The sequence below is a fragment of the Meleagris gallopavo genome, chromosome 2 (genome assembly GCF_000146605.3).
Source record: "Meleagris gallopavo isolate NT-WF06-2002-E0010 breed Aviagen turkey brand Nicholas breeding stock chromosome 2, Turkey_5.1, whole genome shotgun sequence".
NCBI classification, from domain to species: domain Eukaryota; kingdom Metazoa; phylum Chordata; class Aves; order Galliformes; family Phasianidae; genus Meleagris; species Meleagris gallopavo.
In genome coordinates this window covers 104,365,770-104,379,975 of record NC_015012.2, presented here as the reverse complement: position 1 = coordinate 104,379,975, position 14,206 = coordinate 104,365,770, and the positions used below count along the sequence as shown (strand labels likewise).

Here is a 14,206-nt window from a genome sequence, read left to right as displayed (position 1 = left end):
TTTTTTTTTTTTAATTCTGTGTTTTTCTTTGCGTGTGGTTTTATTTCTTTTAGCATCTCCCTGCACGGCCTTTTGAAAAATTGACTTTTGAAAAGAAACCAACCAGAGGCAAGCAAGGTCCTGTCCAACATGGACATTTCATAGAATCACAGAATCGTAGAATGGCCTGGGTTGAAAAGGACCCCAATGCTCATCCAGTTCCAACCCCCTGCTATGTGCAGGTCGCCAACCAGCAGACCAGGCTGCCCAGAGCCACATCCAGCCTGGCCTTGAATGCCTGCAGGTTGGGGCATCCACAGCCTCCTTGGGCAACCTGTTCCAGTGCCTCACCACCCTCTGGGTGAAAAACTTCCTCCTAATATCCAACCCAAACCTTCCCTGTCTCGGTTTAACACCATTCCCCTTGTCCTATCACTACCCACCCTCACAAACAGCCATTCCCCCTCCTGTTTATGTGCTCCCTTCAAGTATAGGAAGGCCACAATGAGGTCTCCCTGGATCCTTCTCTTCTCTTCCCCAGGCTAAACAAGCCCAGTTCCCTCAACCTTTCTTCTTAGAAGAGGTCTAAGATTTTCTAAGGCTTTGTCTTCATGAGTCAATCAGCCCTTTTTCTTTCTCTTTCTTGTATATCTGCGCTAAGAAAAATGTGCATCCTTTTATCCTTTAACAAAATCTTTGATGACCAATGCTCCACTTCTTCTCGTGGGTCACTTACCAAGGGCCATCTCCCTGCCTCAGTGGTTAATTCTCCGATAGATGGAGCAGAATTTAACTACAGTCATTTTATAGAATAGTAGTGATGAATGGGTTAAAATATATTCCTTGATATTCTTGTTTTTGGTGTACTCGTCGAGTCTTGGGTCGCTTCGTGTTACACCAGCTCTGCGAGCTGACGCCCTCCAGACTTCTTCCATGGCAGCTTGCCTCTCTAGGAGCGGAGCTGTCAGTGAGGAATTTAGCATCAAATCTCATAAAATTGATTAATCTATTCACAAGGAAGCCGTGGCAGGCTTTTCAAACAAGCTCTGTAATGCGCTCTTTTGTTTTGGTCAGCACAAAATTCTCTCCAGCAGATAAAATGTCATCGTTTTGGAGACAACTGGAAGAGTTTTCCTGACTCTTGAGTTTTGTGAGTGCACGGAGCTGCATCAGGGGAGGGTGAGGTGGGGGTTAGGGAAAGGTTCTGCCCCAGAGAGCAGTGGGCACAGCCCCAGTTTTGGAGCTCAGGGTGTGCTGGGACACCACTCTCAGCCACAGGGTTTGGGTGTAGAGCCAGGGGTTGGACTCGATGATCCTTATGTGGGTCCCTTCCAACGTGGGGTAGTCTGTGATACTAAGAAGCCCTACAAAGGGTTTAGGAGAAGCAGCCCAGAGGAGGGGGGTGGGAAGCAAAGCTCTCCATGGGGGAGCAGCCGGCTGTCGGCACTGATTCTTGTCAGCGAGTGCCAGAAGCACCTGGGAGTCACTGCTGGTGGGGATGGCAGGAGGAAAGAGGAGTCCAACACACTTGACTGAAAGTAGGGCAGATGTGATTAAACAAAATATAGCAAGAACAAAAAAAAGGGGGAGAAAAAGACATTTCTGCTGGTACAATGGCCGCCTGTTAGCTTTCTTCAAAGCGGGGTCCCGAGGTTAATCATTAGATCTGAAGTGCAGCCTTAACACATTTTTGGCATTTCTGTCCTTGTTAATCAGAGAACCAGGCAGGTTGGAAAAGACCTCTAAGATCCCCAAGTCCAACCCCAGCCCACCCCATCGTGCCCAGTGACCAGGTCCCTCAGTGCCACATCTCTACATTCCTTGAACACCTCCAGGTTGGGTGACCCCAGCACCTCCCTGGGCAGCTGTGCTGTTCTTTTGGAGAAGAAATGTTTCTTAATGGCTCTGTTTGATATTGAATCCCCATATGGTGTCTTTCTTTCCATCTGATCCACCAGAACTCCTGGCTTTGCTGAACTCATCTCCCAGGCACACCTTAACACCCACCATCCAGCAGAAGGATACAGGAGGAAATAATAGTGTTCTTTTGCTGGCTTCCAGCTGCAGTTGGCTCAGCATAAAGCCAGGCGTGGTAGGCATCAATTGCTGGATTTCAAGGAGGAATTTTGGTTTGTATTGTTGCAGTGTGAATGCTGATTAAACACACTTCATGCTCCAGAGGGTAGAGTGGTTTGGCAGTTGCCTTGGAGCTGGCAGGGTTGCACTTTGACACCATTCCCTCCCCAAAATATGAGCTTCTGTTGATGGTCACCAGCATCACTTGACTCTTAACCTGGCCTGCGCTCTGGATTTAGCAACTTTAAGCATATAAGAAGGAAGAGCCTCATGCAAATCCTGCACATTTTGAATAAAGGAACCCGTATCCCCCGCAGAGTAGCACTGTGCCCAACATCACTCAGCTGCATTGCTGCTTGCAGTGCCCTTGTAACCCAGGCGTGCTCACGGTGATTTTTATGGAGCTGCATGTGCATGTGTTTCTACTGCAGTTTAATTGGAGTTACATGAGAACCTGATGTATTTGCACGTTCTGCCAAATACTTCATTCTCCCCATAGAGAAACTTGTGTAATTGCAAAGTGTAATTCACAAATGTAATACGAAACTTAGTGTGTAATGTTGTGTGACTACGAGGGAATTAGTGTTATTTTTCCTTTCAGAAGCTGTATAAATTAACCTACTTTTCCTGTCAGCTACTGGGAGAGAAGGTTACGGTTCTTGCAGTTAGGTTCTGTGCCTTATCTCTGCTGTAAACATTGCCAAGTGATCCTTGCTGGCATTGAGGCACCAGCAGCTCCACGAGGAAGAGCACTCAAGGATGGCAATTAAATTGTACATCCATTTCTGTTCATTCGAGGCTGGGCTCACATTGCTTTGTGTTTGCAGTGTATTTCCACGATTAGTGCAAAGAAATATTTTGATCTCTGTATCAAAAGAGCAGGCTTCCTTCCCGCTTTGGGGTGAAACGGGTCCCTTCCCACAGTGATGGGAACAGAGCTGCACGTTTTGCCCAAGGTCCTTTAGCACAGAGTGGCAGAGGCAGATCTCTGGGACAAAGTCCTGCAGGATTTGCCTGCTGAGCAGAGCATGAGCTCTCAGTGGTCCTACAAGGGTGAATTTGGAGGAAGGGAGCAGAAGACTGAACACCCAGAGTGATCCAACATTAACATTGTGCACACCTAACCTGGACTCACCTTCTCGAAGGGTTTCTTCCATCTCTGCTGCTGCTCTCTGACACTCTGCAGTCACCTATGTGACCTTGCTGCCAGCCTTGCTGCCTCCAAAAGTTGTCGCTGCACGTGATGCAGCCCTGGGGGAGCACAGGGGGAAAGCAGATCTGACTGCTGCCCCTGCACTCCTCCAGCAGTGTTTGGGATAGCTCCAACAACGTGGCTGCAGAGAGGAGAGTCTGCTGATCTGCTCTGCTGCTCTGGGATGCAAAGCAGGATGGAAACCACTGGAAAAAATGAGTCTGTTGCAAGAAAAGCAGCTGTTGGTGCTGTCAGTGCTCATCCCAAAATGAAACATAGTTGAAATCGGAGTTGGACAGCACTTAAGTCCAGATTTTAGAGAGTGATGTAAGCCCTGCAGCATCCAGCATCACTGGGGTCTCCTTTGCGTCTCCTTTTTGCTATAAATCTGAACAGGAAGATATTTGGTATTATGTGACATTTAGCCCCGATTTTGCTTCTGGATTGCACAAAGGCTTGGGTAACAATACAGACTTGCATAAATGACGTGTTGTTGTTTTTCTTCTGTGACTTGGGCTAATTCAAACCGGAGTTTCCATTTATCATCCACCACGCATTGGCTGGGAAGCAGAGGGCACACGCACACGAAGGAACAGTGTGGGCTTCTGCCATCCACTGTGTGGCCTCTCATTGCAGCCACGTGTTTGGTGCCTCGGGTTTGGGTTTCGTACGTAAAGACATGGATGCAGACACTCCAGGAGTACGTGGCAGCGTTTGTGAGCAGCCCCGTAATGAAGCAGTTGGTGTGTTTGGGGAAAACAGCTGGTGGAAGGAGAGATTTGAATTTCTACTGGTTTTTTAATGAGGATGAAAAACAAAGCAGTTGGAATACTTGGAGTTCTTCAGGTGGGCTTGAAATACCTGATCGAAGTTGTTTACAAGGGAGGCATGCAGTTGTCCTTTTAAAAAGACTTTCTACATGTGTGTGTCTTGTGGTGAGGGGAGAGAAACTCATGGGATGACAGAATGGTTTGGGTTGGAAGGGATCTTTAAGATCATCCAGTTCCACCCCCCTGCTGTAGGCAGGGACACCTCCCTCCAGCCCAGGTTGCTCACAGCCCCATCCAGCCTGGCCTGCAATGCTTCCATGGAGGGGCATCCGCAGCCTCTCAGGGCAACCTGTTCAGTGTCTCACCACCCTCACAGTAAAGAATTTCTTCCTGATATCCAGTCTGAATCTGCCCTCTTCCAGTTTAAAGCCATCTCCCCTCATCCTGTCACTACCTGCCCTTACAAAAAGCCCCTCCCCAGCTTTTCTGTAGGCTCCTTCAGGTCCTGGAAGGCCGCTATAAGGTCCCTCCAGAGCCTTCTCTTCTCCAGGCTGCAGAGTCCCAGCTCTCTCAGCCTGTCCTCAGAGGGAGGTGCTCCAGCCCTCTGATCATCCTCAGCTCAGCTGGTGCAGGATCATGAGCCATAGAGATCTCCATTGAGCATAGTTTCCGGCTGCCCATCTTATCTCACACGCAAGCATCTGTCTCCTAAATAGCTCTATCTTTCACTGGCTCATTGTGCTGCTGGAATGGGGTTGGGCTTCTTTATGTCCAGGGTCTTGGCAAGAGACAAATGGAGAGGGAATGAGTAGCAGCCAAGCTCAGGTCTATACTGGGCATCCAACCCAGGGCTCCACAGCCAAGGGCTCCACAGCCAAGGGCTCCACATCAAGGCCAGCCTTGGTGGCAGCATTCCCTCCTGCTCAGCCCTGAGGACACAGTGAGGTCATCCTAAGCACTTGGAGACAGAGCTGAAGACAAGCAGTGGGGGCACTGGGCTGTCCTGTCTGCAGGTTTGGGTATTTTGGGTATCCCATGGCAGTGTGGTTCCTACGCCGATCCTAGTGGGTTATGCAGAAGGATGGAGGATGCTACTGAAGCTCTGTTAGTGACAACTGAGCTTTTCCAGCCATTAACAAATATGAAAGCAAAGCACACATCGTGCTGTTTGGACAAAGCAATGTGAGAAGTCTGTTCTTGATAACACTGACATGCAGGTTTCTCTTAGAAGCTTTTGTTGAGTTGTCATTTCAAATGGTAGTGTTTGCTGAGGTGCTCTGCTTGTTCCTATTATTTCGTTTCTTAAGTCAGGCACTTTAATGTCCTCGTGTGTAGCTATGATCATGTATCATCTCTTGAGTCAGCTATGGGAATCATCTTCTTGGATCCCTCACTAACTGAAAGACACCGAGGCCCTGCAGTGTGTCCAGAGAAAGGCAATGAAGCTGTGACAGGTCTGGAGCACAGATGTTATGGGCAGTGGCTGAAGGAATGGGATGGCTCAGTTTGGAGCAGAGGAGGCTCAGGGGAAACCTTATTGCTCTTTGCAGCTCCTGAAAGGAGGTTGTGGTGAGGTGGGGGTTGGCCTCTGCTCCTGGTAACAGTAATAGGATGAGAGGTGATGGCCTCAAGTTGTGCCAGGAGAGGTTCAGATTGAGTATTAGGAAACATTTCTTCTCATAAAGAGCAGTGATGCAGTGGCACAGCTGCCCAGGGAGGTGGTGGGGTCACCATCCACGGAGGTGTTCCAGAGCCGTGGGGATGTGGCACTGAGGGATGTGGGCAGTGGGCACGGTGGGGTGGGCTGGGGTTGGACTTGTGGATCCTAGAGATCCTTTCCAAACTGAATGACTCTATGGTTCTGAGCAGCCCCTTCCCATGGAGTGCTCAGTAGAACCTCCAGGACAAGGAAGCTTAGCAGGGAGTGCTGAGCCTACACACCAAGTTGATGGTAATTATCCAGAAGCATTGCAGTGCTCCAGAAATGAATGTGGAGAGGTCACCTGGGAGGCAGCATCTGCTAAAGGCCTTGGTGGAGCTGCTGGGCTCCTGCCTGGGGCAGCAGCAATGGGGACAACAGCATGGAGTGATGAGCACCTTCTTGATTTTAAAATGAAGCAGAAGGAGAAGTGGAGTTGTCGTGTTTTTGTCCTTTTCCCCATGATTTGCTTTATTTTCATTCTTAGCTTGCTCCCTGGTTGTTCTGGTGAACAATCTGAGAGCAACTTGAAAAGTAAACCTTGGGAAATTTGGACAAGTGGCCGAAGCTGCTGGGCAATCATTTACTCATTGATCTCCTGCAAGTCCTCCAGCGCTGCTCCCTGGCCCTGTTGGATTCTTACCAGTTTACCTTCAGGTTTGGGGTTTGGTTTTGTTTTCCTTTGCCCTCTGCTTGCAGTGGTGTCACTCTGCATGCCATGAGGCGCAGAGATGCTGGGATGCAGCTGCGTTGGGAGCCCACATGGTGCTCCAGCCCAGCCCCACGAGTGTGCCAGCTAATTAAGACAGACAGCAGATGGCTACGACAAACAGATGTGGGTGAGCACCAGGTAACAAGGAGATGATTGCAATTAGTGTAATAAGCAGCACATCGCTTACCTCGTGTCTGTTGTATTTTAGCTGAGGTGGGTTTTAAAGAGAGCTTAGGAAAATAACAGAGTGGCGTTGTGGATTTCCAGAGCTCTCCTCAGGCGTCAAATATTGATTTCCCACAGCTGGATTATTCATTTTTGTAGCGCTAAGGCAGAGCCCTTTCCCACATTTTCCCATTCATTTGTAAAGCAAATTGGCTGCTGGAATTATCCTCGGGCTAAGGGGGAATGGCCGCTGTGGGTCTGTGAGTTGCAAACACAATATAGATGATCAGTGTGTTAAAATTCACAATATCTCAGCCTTTTGGACTGTCGCCTCCTTAAGGATGATGCTCAGTCTTCTTGATTTATATACCCCTTCCCCTTCTTTTCCTGTTCTCTGGGCATCAGACACATAAACAACAAGCACTTGTTGAACTTGGAGCTGACATTCAGCAGGTTTGTGCTCTCCACCTTGAGGAATTCACTTTGCTGTGTGTATTTGTGTTTGTTGCCATATGCAGAATTACCTTCTGCTCCACGGTTCCATTTCATTGACTTAGGGCTCGTGATAGTTTTCCAAAGCAAAATCATAGAATCATGTAATGGCCTGGGTTGAAAAAGCCCACAAGCTCATCCAGTTCCAACCCCCTGCTGTGTGCAGGTCACCAACCAGCAGACCAGGCTGCCCAGAGCCACATCCAGCCTGGCCTTGAATGCCTGCAGGGATGGGGCATCCACAGCCTCCTTGGGCAACCTGGTCCAGTGCCTCACCACCCTCTGGGTGAAAAACTTTCTTCTAATATCCAACCTAAACCTCCCCTGTCTCAGTTTAACACCGTTCCCCTTTGTCCTATCACTATCCACCCTCATAAACAGCTCTTAATATTTCTTGTGGGTAGAAGATCAAGCAGTGGAGAAGCCTGAATTGGGAGAGTGAAGCTCATCACCTCCATAGGGTGGATACGAAGGACTTTCTAAGCGTTCAGAATTAAAATGAGAAGAAGGACAGGCACAGTGAGAGACACTGGAAAGACCTGGGGCCATCATCCTGCCAGTTCTGCTCCTCTGTAATGCAAACAGCACTGCAGAACCTCCCGGGAGGGCTTTGGGCACGAGTGTGCCCTTTGCTCACAGGCTGAACCAGCAGGTGGGTGCAGGCACACTCGTGTGTTTGCTGGGGAATTGAGACTGTGGGCTTTCGCTCCACCGCGTTCCCGAGCTGACAGCTTTTATTAGCCTGCTGCCTCAGCAGAGCCTGTGCTAATGAAGATTTCTGCACATCCCACTTCGCTGGCGGGAGGCAAAGCAAGCAGCAGCCCTGCGGGCACTGAGGGCTCAGGGCCACGGATGCCGGCTCTGGACATGGGGATGTTGGAGCGTGATGCTCTGCCCTCAGCCTGATGTGCTCCCAGTTGTTGGAGGGCCGGGAACATAAATCCTCATCCATCAACTCCCTCCTACATAGCCCTAATGACTGCAGGGATAAAGGGCCCATGTGGCGTTGCTGAACCCCTCCCCCTCAAAACGACCTTCAGGGCGTTTTGTTGAGCCTTGAGTCAAAATGCTGAAGCCTTTGAGTTTGGATTGAGTTAACTGGCTTCAGGTTGTGAGTTTCATCTCTCCTTGCCTGGATCCCTGCGTGGAAATGGGGTCTTCTCGATCCTCCCTGTAGTGAGGACTCGGGGAATGCAGGCTGGCATCCCTGGGGGCTTCAAGCACTGCACTGACTTCATCACCATAGTAATAATTATTATAATGACGGAAGGGCTGATTACTTGGTGTCAAGAGGGGATGTTCAGGCTGGGGTGGGCAAGAGAAGAGAAGACAAACCCCACTGATGACATTTCCAGGTGCTCTGCGATAGCAAGGTGAACTCACCACCAGCACAAACAGCCACCCTTCCTCCAGGAAGAGAAAACAACTCAGATCTCCCACTGCTGGTTTTTATTTCCACCTTCCTCCCAGCTTTGCTCTCCTTCTGCCAAGAACCCCGGCTCTTGCACATTCAGACTGCTCTTTGCAGGTAGGGATCGATGTCCCAGAGCCAAAGGCTCCATCTGGCAGCATCTCCAAGGGAGGCAGGAGGAGACGGGCAGGGAAATTGGGGTAAGGTAGCAAGAAAAGAGGATTTAGTTGGAAGGCAGACATGTCTGCTGGACCGGTGACATATGGACACAGGGATTTCTTTTCCAACCCCCAAAGAGCGTTGCACAAAGCAGATGTGACATTTGTTTTTGACAACTTCAGCAGCCGAAAAAGCAGCATTTATTCAGGCTCTCTCTCTCCCTTATCATTACTGTTGTTGGGGGGGAGGTCAGAAAAGAAGTTTAAGAGAAACCCCAAAGCCCAGAGGAACACCAGATGCAGTGGGTTAGTGAGTGACTTGCAGCAAGGCTGGCACAGCCGTTTCTCCTGTGGTCTGCAGGAGTCTTTTGTTTTTTGCAGTAAGGTTAGCAGCTGGTGATGAACTTGTGAGGGCAGCAATAGAGATGTATCCTTGTGACATTCTGAGTATGCTCTTAATTACCTCTAATTGAGACTGTGTGTGCACAGATGGGTTATGTTGTGCTGATAAATGGGTGTAATGCGAGGGACTCCTCCACCATTGCAGTTTCTGTAAAAGCAGCCCACAGGTTGTGCCTCTCTCCTATAGACGTCAGCAGGACTTTGTAAGCAGGGGGTTGGGATCAGATTCATCTGCCTGGCTGTGGGCCACAAGGCCATTGGGTATTACCAAAAAGTCCTTGTTATACGTACAGAAGTACACTTACAGAAGAACCGTGGGGATGTGGCACAGAGGGATGTGGGCAGTGGGCATGGTAGGGATGGGTTGGGGTTGGACTTGGGATCTTGGAGGTCTTTTCCAACCTGAATGATTCCATGATTCTGGTGTTAGACCAAGAGAGACAGCCATGGAGCGATTGCTTTACGGGGTAGGTTTGCATCCAGGAGAGCTCATACAAAGCTTGGAAACTACTGCCCTGCTCCTCCCAGGTGAACTAATTAGCTTGTTTTCATCACTGCCTCGATGCTCTTCAGCTGTTTCTGTTTGCTTTCCTAAGCGAGCGGAATATTAACATTTTTACAAGAAGTTGGTGTTTAGAAACCAGGTTTGCTGTGAAAATGCCCCATTGCTCTCTCGCTGGGAGCACAACCCTTGCCCTTGTCCAGCAGGGCTCAGCTCGCCTATTTTTAGAGCAGATTACATTTTTGGCCTGTTCGTCCTGGCAAGTTTTGCTATAAAATAAACTAGTTTTACAATAAAAAGAAACATTGAACGTATTACATCAAGGGCTTAACGCAAGCCAAGGATTTCAGCTGAGGCTTCAACGTTGTCCTTAATTCACCTCACTGGGGCATCTGGTGGCTCTGGCCAAGGTCGTGGTCTCACAGCAGAGTATTCTGGTAGGATGGTCGCCTTTACCTGCCCCATCCTCGGTCCTGCAGAATGTTTGTTATTTTAATTTGGCTGCTGATAATGTGAGATCAAAGCCTGGAATGGCGGTGTGAGTTAATAGGACTCATTGTTGCAGTGGGAGGACATTAAATTTTTAATGTCAGTATTGGGTTTTCCTGACCTGAGCGTGGAGATGGGTCCTTGGGGTGGTCCAGAGCATTCCTGTTGCAGCAAGCATCTCTTGAATTGGCTGAATAAAATGGGTTGGCATTCTGGGCTGTGGAATAGTCTTGTAGGGTTTGTTTTATTGCCATCAGTCAGTGCTTTAGTGCTTGTTAAAATTCCAGCTTTTAGAGAGCAATGTAAGAAATGAAGGGAACTGAGTTTAATAACTCGGTCCCTTCACTCCCTACCCACACAACAAAGTTCTTGTCTGGGGTCCCATTACGTTGTTCCCCAGGCATTGTGTCTTCTCACATTGCTAACCACTTATGAAGATGTGAAAATAAATGAAGCGTTTGGAAGGTAGCAGAATCTGGTATTGAATTATTGCAATTACTGGAAAAATCACTGAACAACTCTAGGAAAGGAGGTGAAGCAGTGGGCACAGCTGATTCCTTCATAGAGCAGCAGTGTCCCTTGGTTTGATGTCTTCTGGGAGTTTTAAACCTGTAGGAGACAGATTTAATCCCATCTGGGCTTGGCTGTGTTCTTGGCTCTTTGGCAGAACCCCTTCAACACAGCTCAAGGTGAAGATACAGGAAAAAAAAAACAGCCTTAATTGACTTCCTTGCCCTTGTTGTGCTTATGTAGTATTTCATTCAGTTAAATAAAAACAGATAGTTCATAATTAATGAATGAGCATGTGGGTGGTGAGGCACTGAGACAGGCTGATGATGTGGGTGCCCCATTGCTGCAGTGCCCAAGGCCAGGCTGGATGGAGCTTTGGGCAGCCTGGTCTATGGGAAGTGTCCCTGCCCATGGCAAAGAATGGAGATTTACATGCTTTAAGGTTCCTTCTAACCCAGATTAACTCTGGGATTCTATGAAATGAAATGCTAGCCTGTAAACAAAACATTGAAGCTGACCCTCATTAAGGCCAAGCAGACAAAATCTGGGGGGGATGTAGGAAAGAGCTCAGGCTGTGATGTAATGGACGTGGTGTTTATGGTGAGGGCTTGCTTGGCCAAATGGTGACCAAGGGACACCAAAAGGAAGGTGACGTGATCAGTCCTTGTTTTCACACCTTTTCCCCACAGACTGCCCAAACGAGGCATCAATTCAACAAGAACGACGCGCGTTGGGTTGGTCACCTCCTGGAGGTGGCTTGCTTCGTGTTCCCCGGCGCTGTCACACAGAACCTCCCTTGGCTGCAGAAGCCTCATCCTGACCTCGTGTCTCTTCGTTTCCAGGTGCAAAGTAGGTCAACATGAGTGGCCTTGGGGACAGCTCGACAGACCCCGCCAACCCCGACTCACGGAAGAGGAAGGGCTCTCCCTGCGACACGGCCCAGAGGTACGTGTGCCGCGCCACGTCCGTCCCTGCCCCGGCTACTTTCTCATTCCGACAGCGTCGTTCGATCCCGTCTGCTTGAGCAGATGGAGCCTGGTTTCAGCCACTTGTAAACGTTCACACTTCCCACCAGAACTTCGCTTTGCTTTTATCAGTGGCTGCGGTGGAAGATGGAGCATGATGGAAACGCAGCTCCCCATCTGCTCCGCTTGTTGTTAGGTGGCAAACGATGATTAGAGGCTTGTTATCCGAGTTAATGTATTGATTTTATAAATTGAGAGCGCTCAATCAAGTGGAGGAGCGTTGAGAAGGTTTTTCAGGGTAAATTTGGAGCTGGTAGTTCTGTAAAGGGCAACAGTGGGGTCTGCGAGTCATCCCCAGCCTTATTCCTCTTCGTGCCAGATGCCCAAGAAATGCATCTTTCATCATATTCAGAAACTTTACTGGAGGCCCTCTTGCTTCTGTCTGAAATATTTTCACTTGCTAGTGCAGAGCGCTTTAAAACTCAGCTCACTGCAACGTTTTGCACCTTTCCCATGTGAAGACTGAGCCTTCACATGGCCAACTGATTTAGGATTAACACGTCTTAGATCTCCTGTTCACAGGCTCTCTGTGAATCCTGTGCATCTTTTCCCGTTGCAGTGCTGTCTCTTAGTAAGGACGGATTTCCGGCTCTGCAGCCTGGGATGCAGCTTTGCACAGAATATTGATGTGCTGAGCAAACTCTGCATGTATTTTCTGTCAATTACAGCTCATGCATGGCACAGTAGACAATAAGTGCAAAGGATACAGTGTTCTGGTAGCGTAAGGGAGAGAGATGTTAAGTGGTTGCTTGAGGATTTCTGTTTATTGTAGTTCTTGGTTGTCACAGGAGCTCATTCACCCTCTCACAAAGCCTCTGTAGCTCAAGGCTTATCCATGCCATTAAATGAGGAATAATCTCAGGACACGGTTTGATAGCACTTGTGATGGATAGCTGCCTTGCTCCTAATAAATACTTCACTGATCACGTGAGATAGCTTCCCTTTCTGTCATTTCACACCTGTGTGAGTCAGAGCTCTGCAGCCCCTCATCCTCACCCCGGGGATGAAGGCTCTGTGCCTTGTGCCCATGCAGCTCAGCCATGGGGATCTCCTGGGTTTGGCTTTCTAACCACTGAGCACCCTGAGAACAGACATCAGTAATGTTCCAGCTTTGCAGGGTGAGGAGCAAACCAGTTGTGGAGACGGTGAGTGAAGGATTCTCCATCCTTGCCCCAACGCAATGATTTTTGACACGGTCCTGAGAGTATTTTTAGAGCCTGAAGCCATCAGACACCACACAGCAGGGCTGAAGCCCATGAATAAGGCTGAGGAGTCCTCTCCAGGGCTGCCCTTCCTCTCTGCAGAGGAGCAGAGCTCTGGCTCCCAGCAAGGAGGGACGTCCCCCTCCCCCAGTCCCACCAACTGCCCCAATCCCATCAGAGCCAAGTGAACTTCCGAACGCCTCTGTTAAAACTGAGAAGGTTTGACTTGCTATTGATGATACTTCGGAGTCATAAGGAACAGCCCACTGCTGTAATATTCTCATGATGCCTTTATGTAAGGAAAATTGGCCAATTCTCCCTCCTACAATTCGAAAGTTGCCACAGCAACAGTGACATTATGGCTTTTCATGAAATGAGCTCACCCACAACAGAAGGCTTTAAAAAAAAAAAAGAAAAGAAAAGAAATGTTTCCCTGTTTCCCTGCTATTTCTTTTCGATTTGCAAGGCAAGCTAGGGATTCATTTGATCTTAACTCGAAGCCTCACTCAGCTCCTGTGAGAAGCATTTGCCTGCCCATTGCCAGGTAGAACTGGGTGCTGGGTGCCATGACTCACCACCCATTGCTGCAGAACTTCCAGTACCTCCCATAGAAGGTCTTCACCATGGTCTTCATGCAGCTTGTGTTCTCCTCTCCCTGCAGCTGGCTTTGTGTCCAGTATTTCTCTTCCTTCTCTTTTGATGCTGCTGCTCTACCGAGTGCATGGGCTGCCAACCACTCTGGGCCCAAAGGGAGGAGGAGGCAATGGGCAGCTCAGCATGCCTCTGCATTTGGGTCTGTCTCTGCAATGCTACATAAATACCATCAGATATTTCAGTGCAAGAATGAGCTCAAACAGCAGCACAATACTCAAGAGACAGAGCCTGCCTGTCAGGATATTGAGCTAATAACATGTTTGGAGTTAAGGAAGAATAAAGGAACATCCACGTAGCCTGCCTGACGAGCTCCTTGGAGGAGGGGTGATGTTGTCTCACCTGTTTTGCTTGGATGGGATTATGCAGAGTTACCAGGGTATGTTCAAGGTCTTGTTGCTGTGCACTTGCTACGTGCCCCCATTGGCAGAGAAACCAAAGCAGACCTCTCTGTGAAGCATCCAGCTGTCCACAGAGCTTGTTTTGTGCTGTGGCACAATCTTGGATGGGATACAGTTTCCTTCTGGAGATGGGTTTTTGACTCAGGTTGTGTGTCAGCGTTCTCTCACAATGCTCAGTGTCTCTCTGTTGGGACAGTGGTGTTTTGGAAGACCTGCCTTGCCATCTGGAAACCCTGCTGGATCTTGCTTGCAGAATACTGGCCAGAATCATCCTATCATAGAATCGTATCAGAGGGTCGTAGAATGGCCAGGGTTGGAAGGGACCTCAAGGATCATGAAGCTCCAACCCCCTGCCACACGCAGGGGCACC

The 14,206-nt window shown here is 48.9% G+C and overlaps 1 protein-coding gene across 1 annotated transcript in view; it reads left to right on the top strand.

Annotated features, from left to right (window-relative positions):
- NCOA1 (nuclear receptor coactivator 1) overlaps positions 1-14,206 on the top strand; it is a 114,597-nt gene that overhangs the window by 47,351 nt on the left and 53,040 nt on the right. The window contains 1 exon segment of the mRNA XM_019613376.2: positions 11,400-11,502. Coding sequence (XP_019468921.1) covers positions 11,417-11,502 — 86 coding nt within the window. The 5' untranslated portion in view covers positions 11,400-11,416.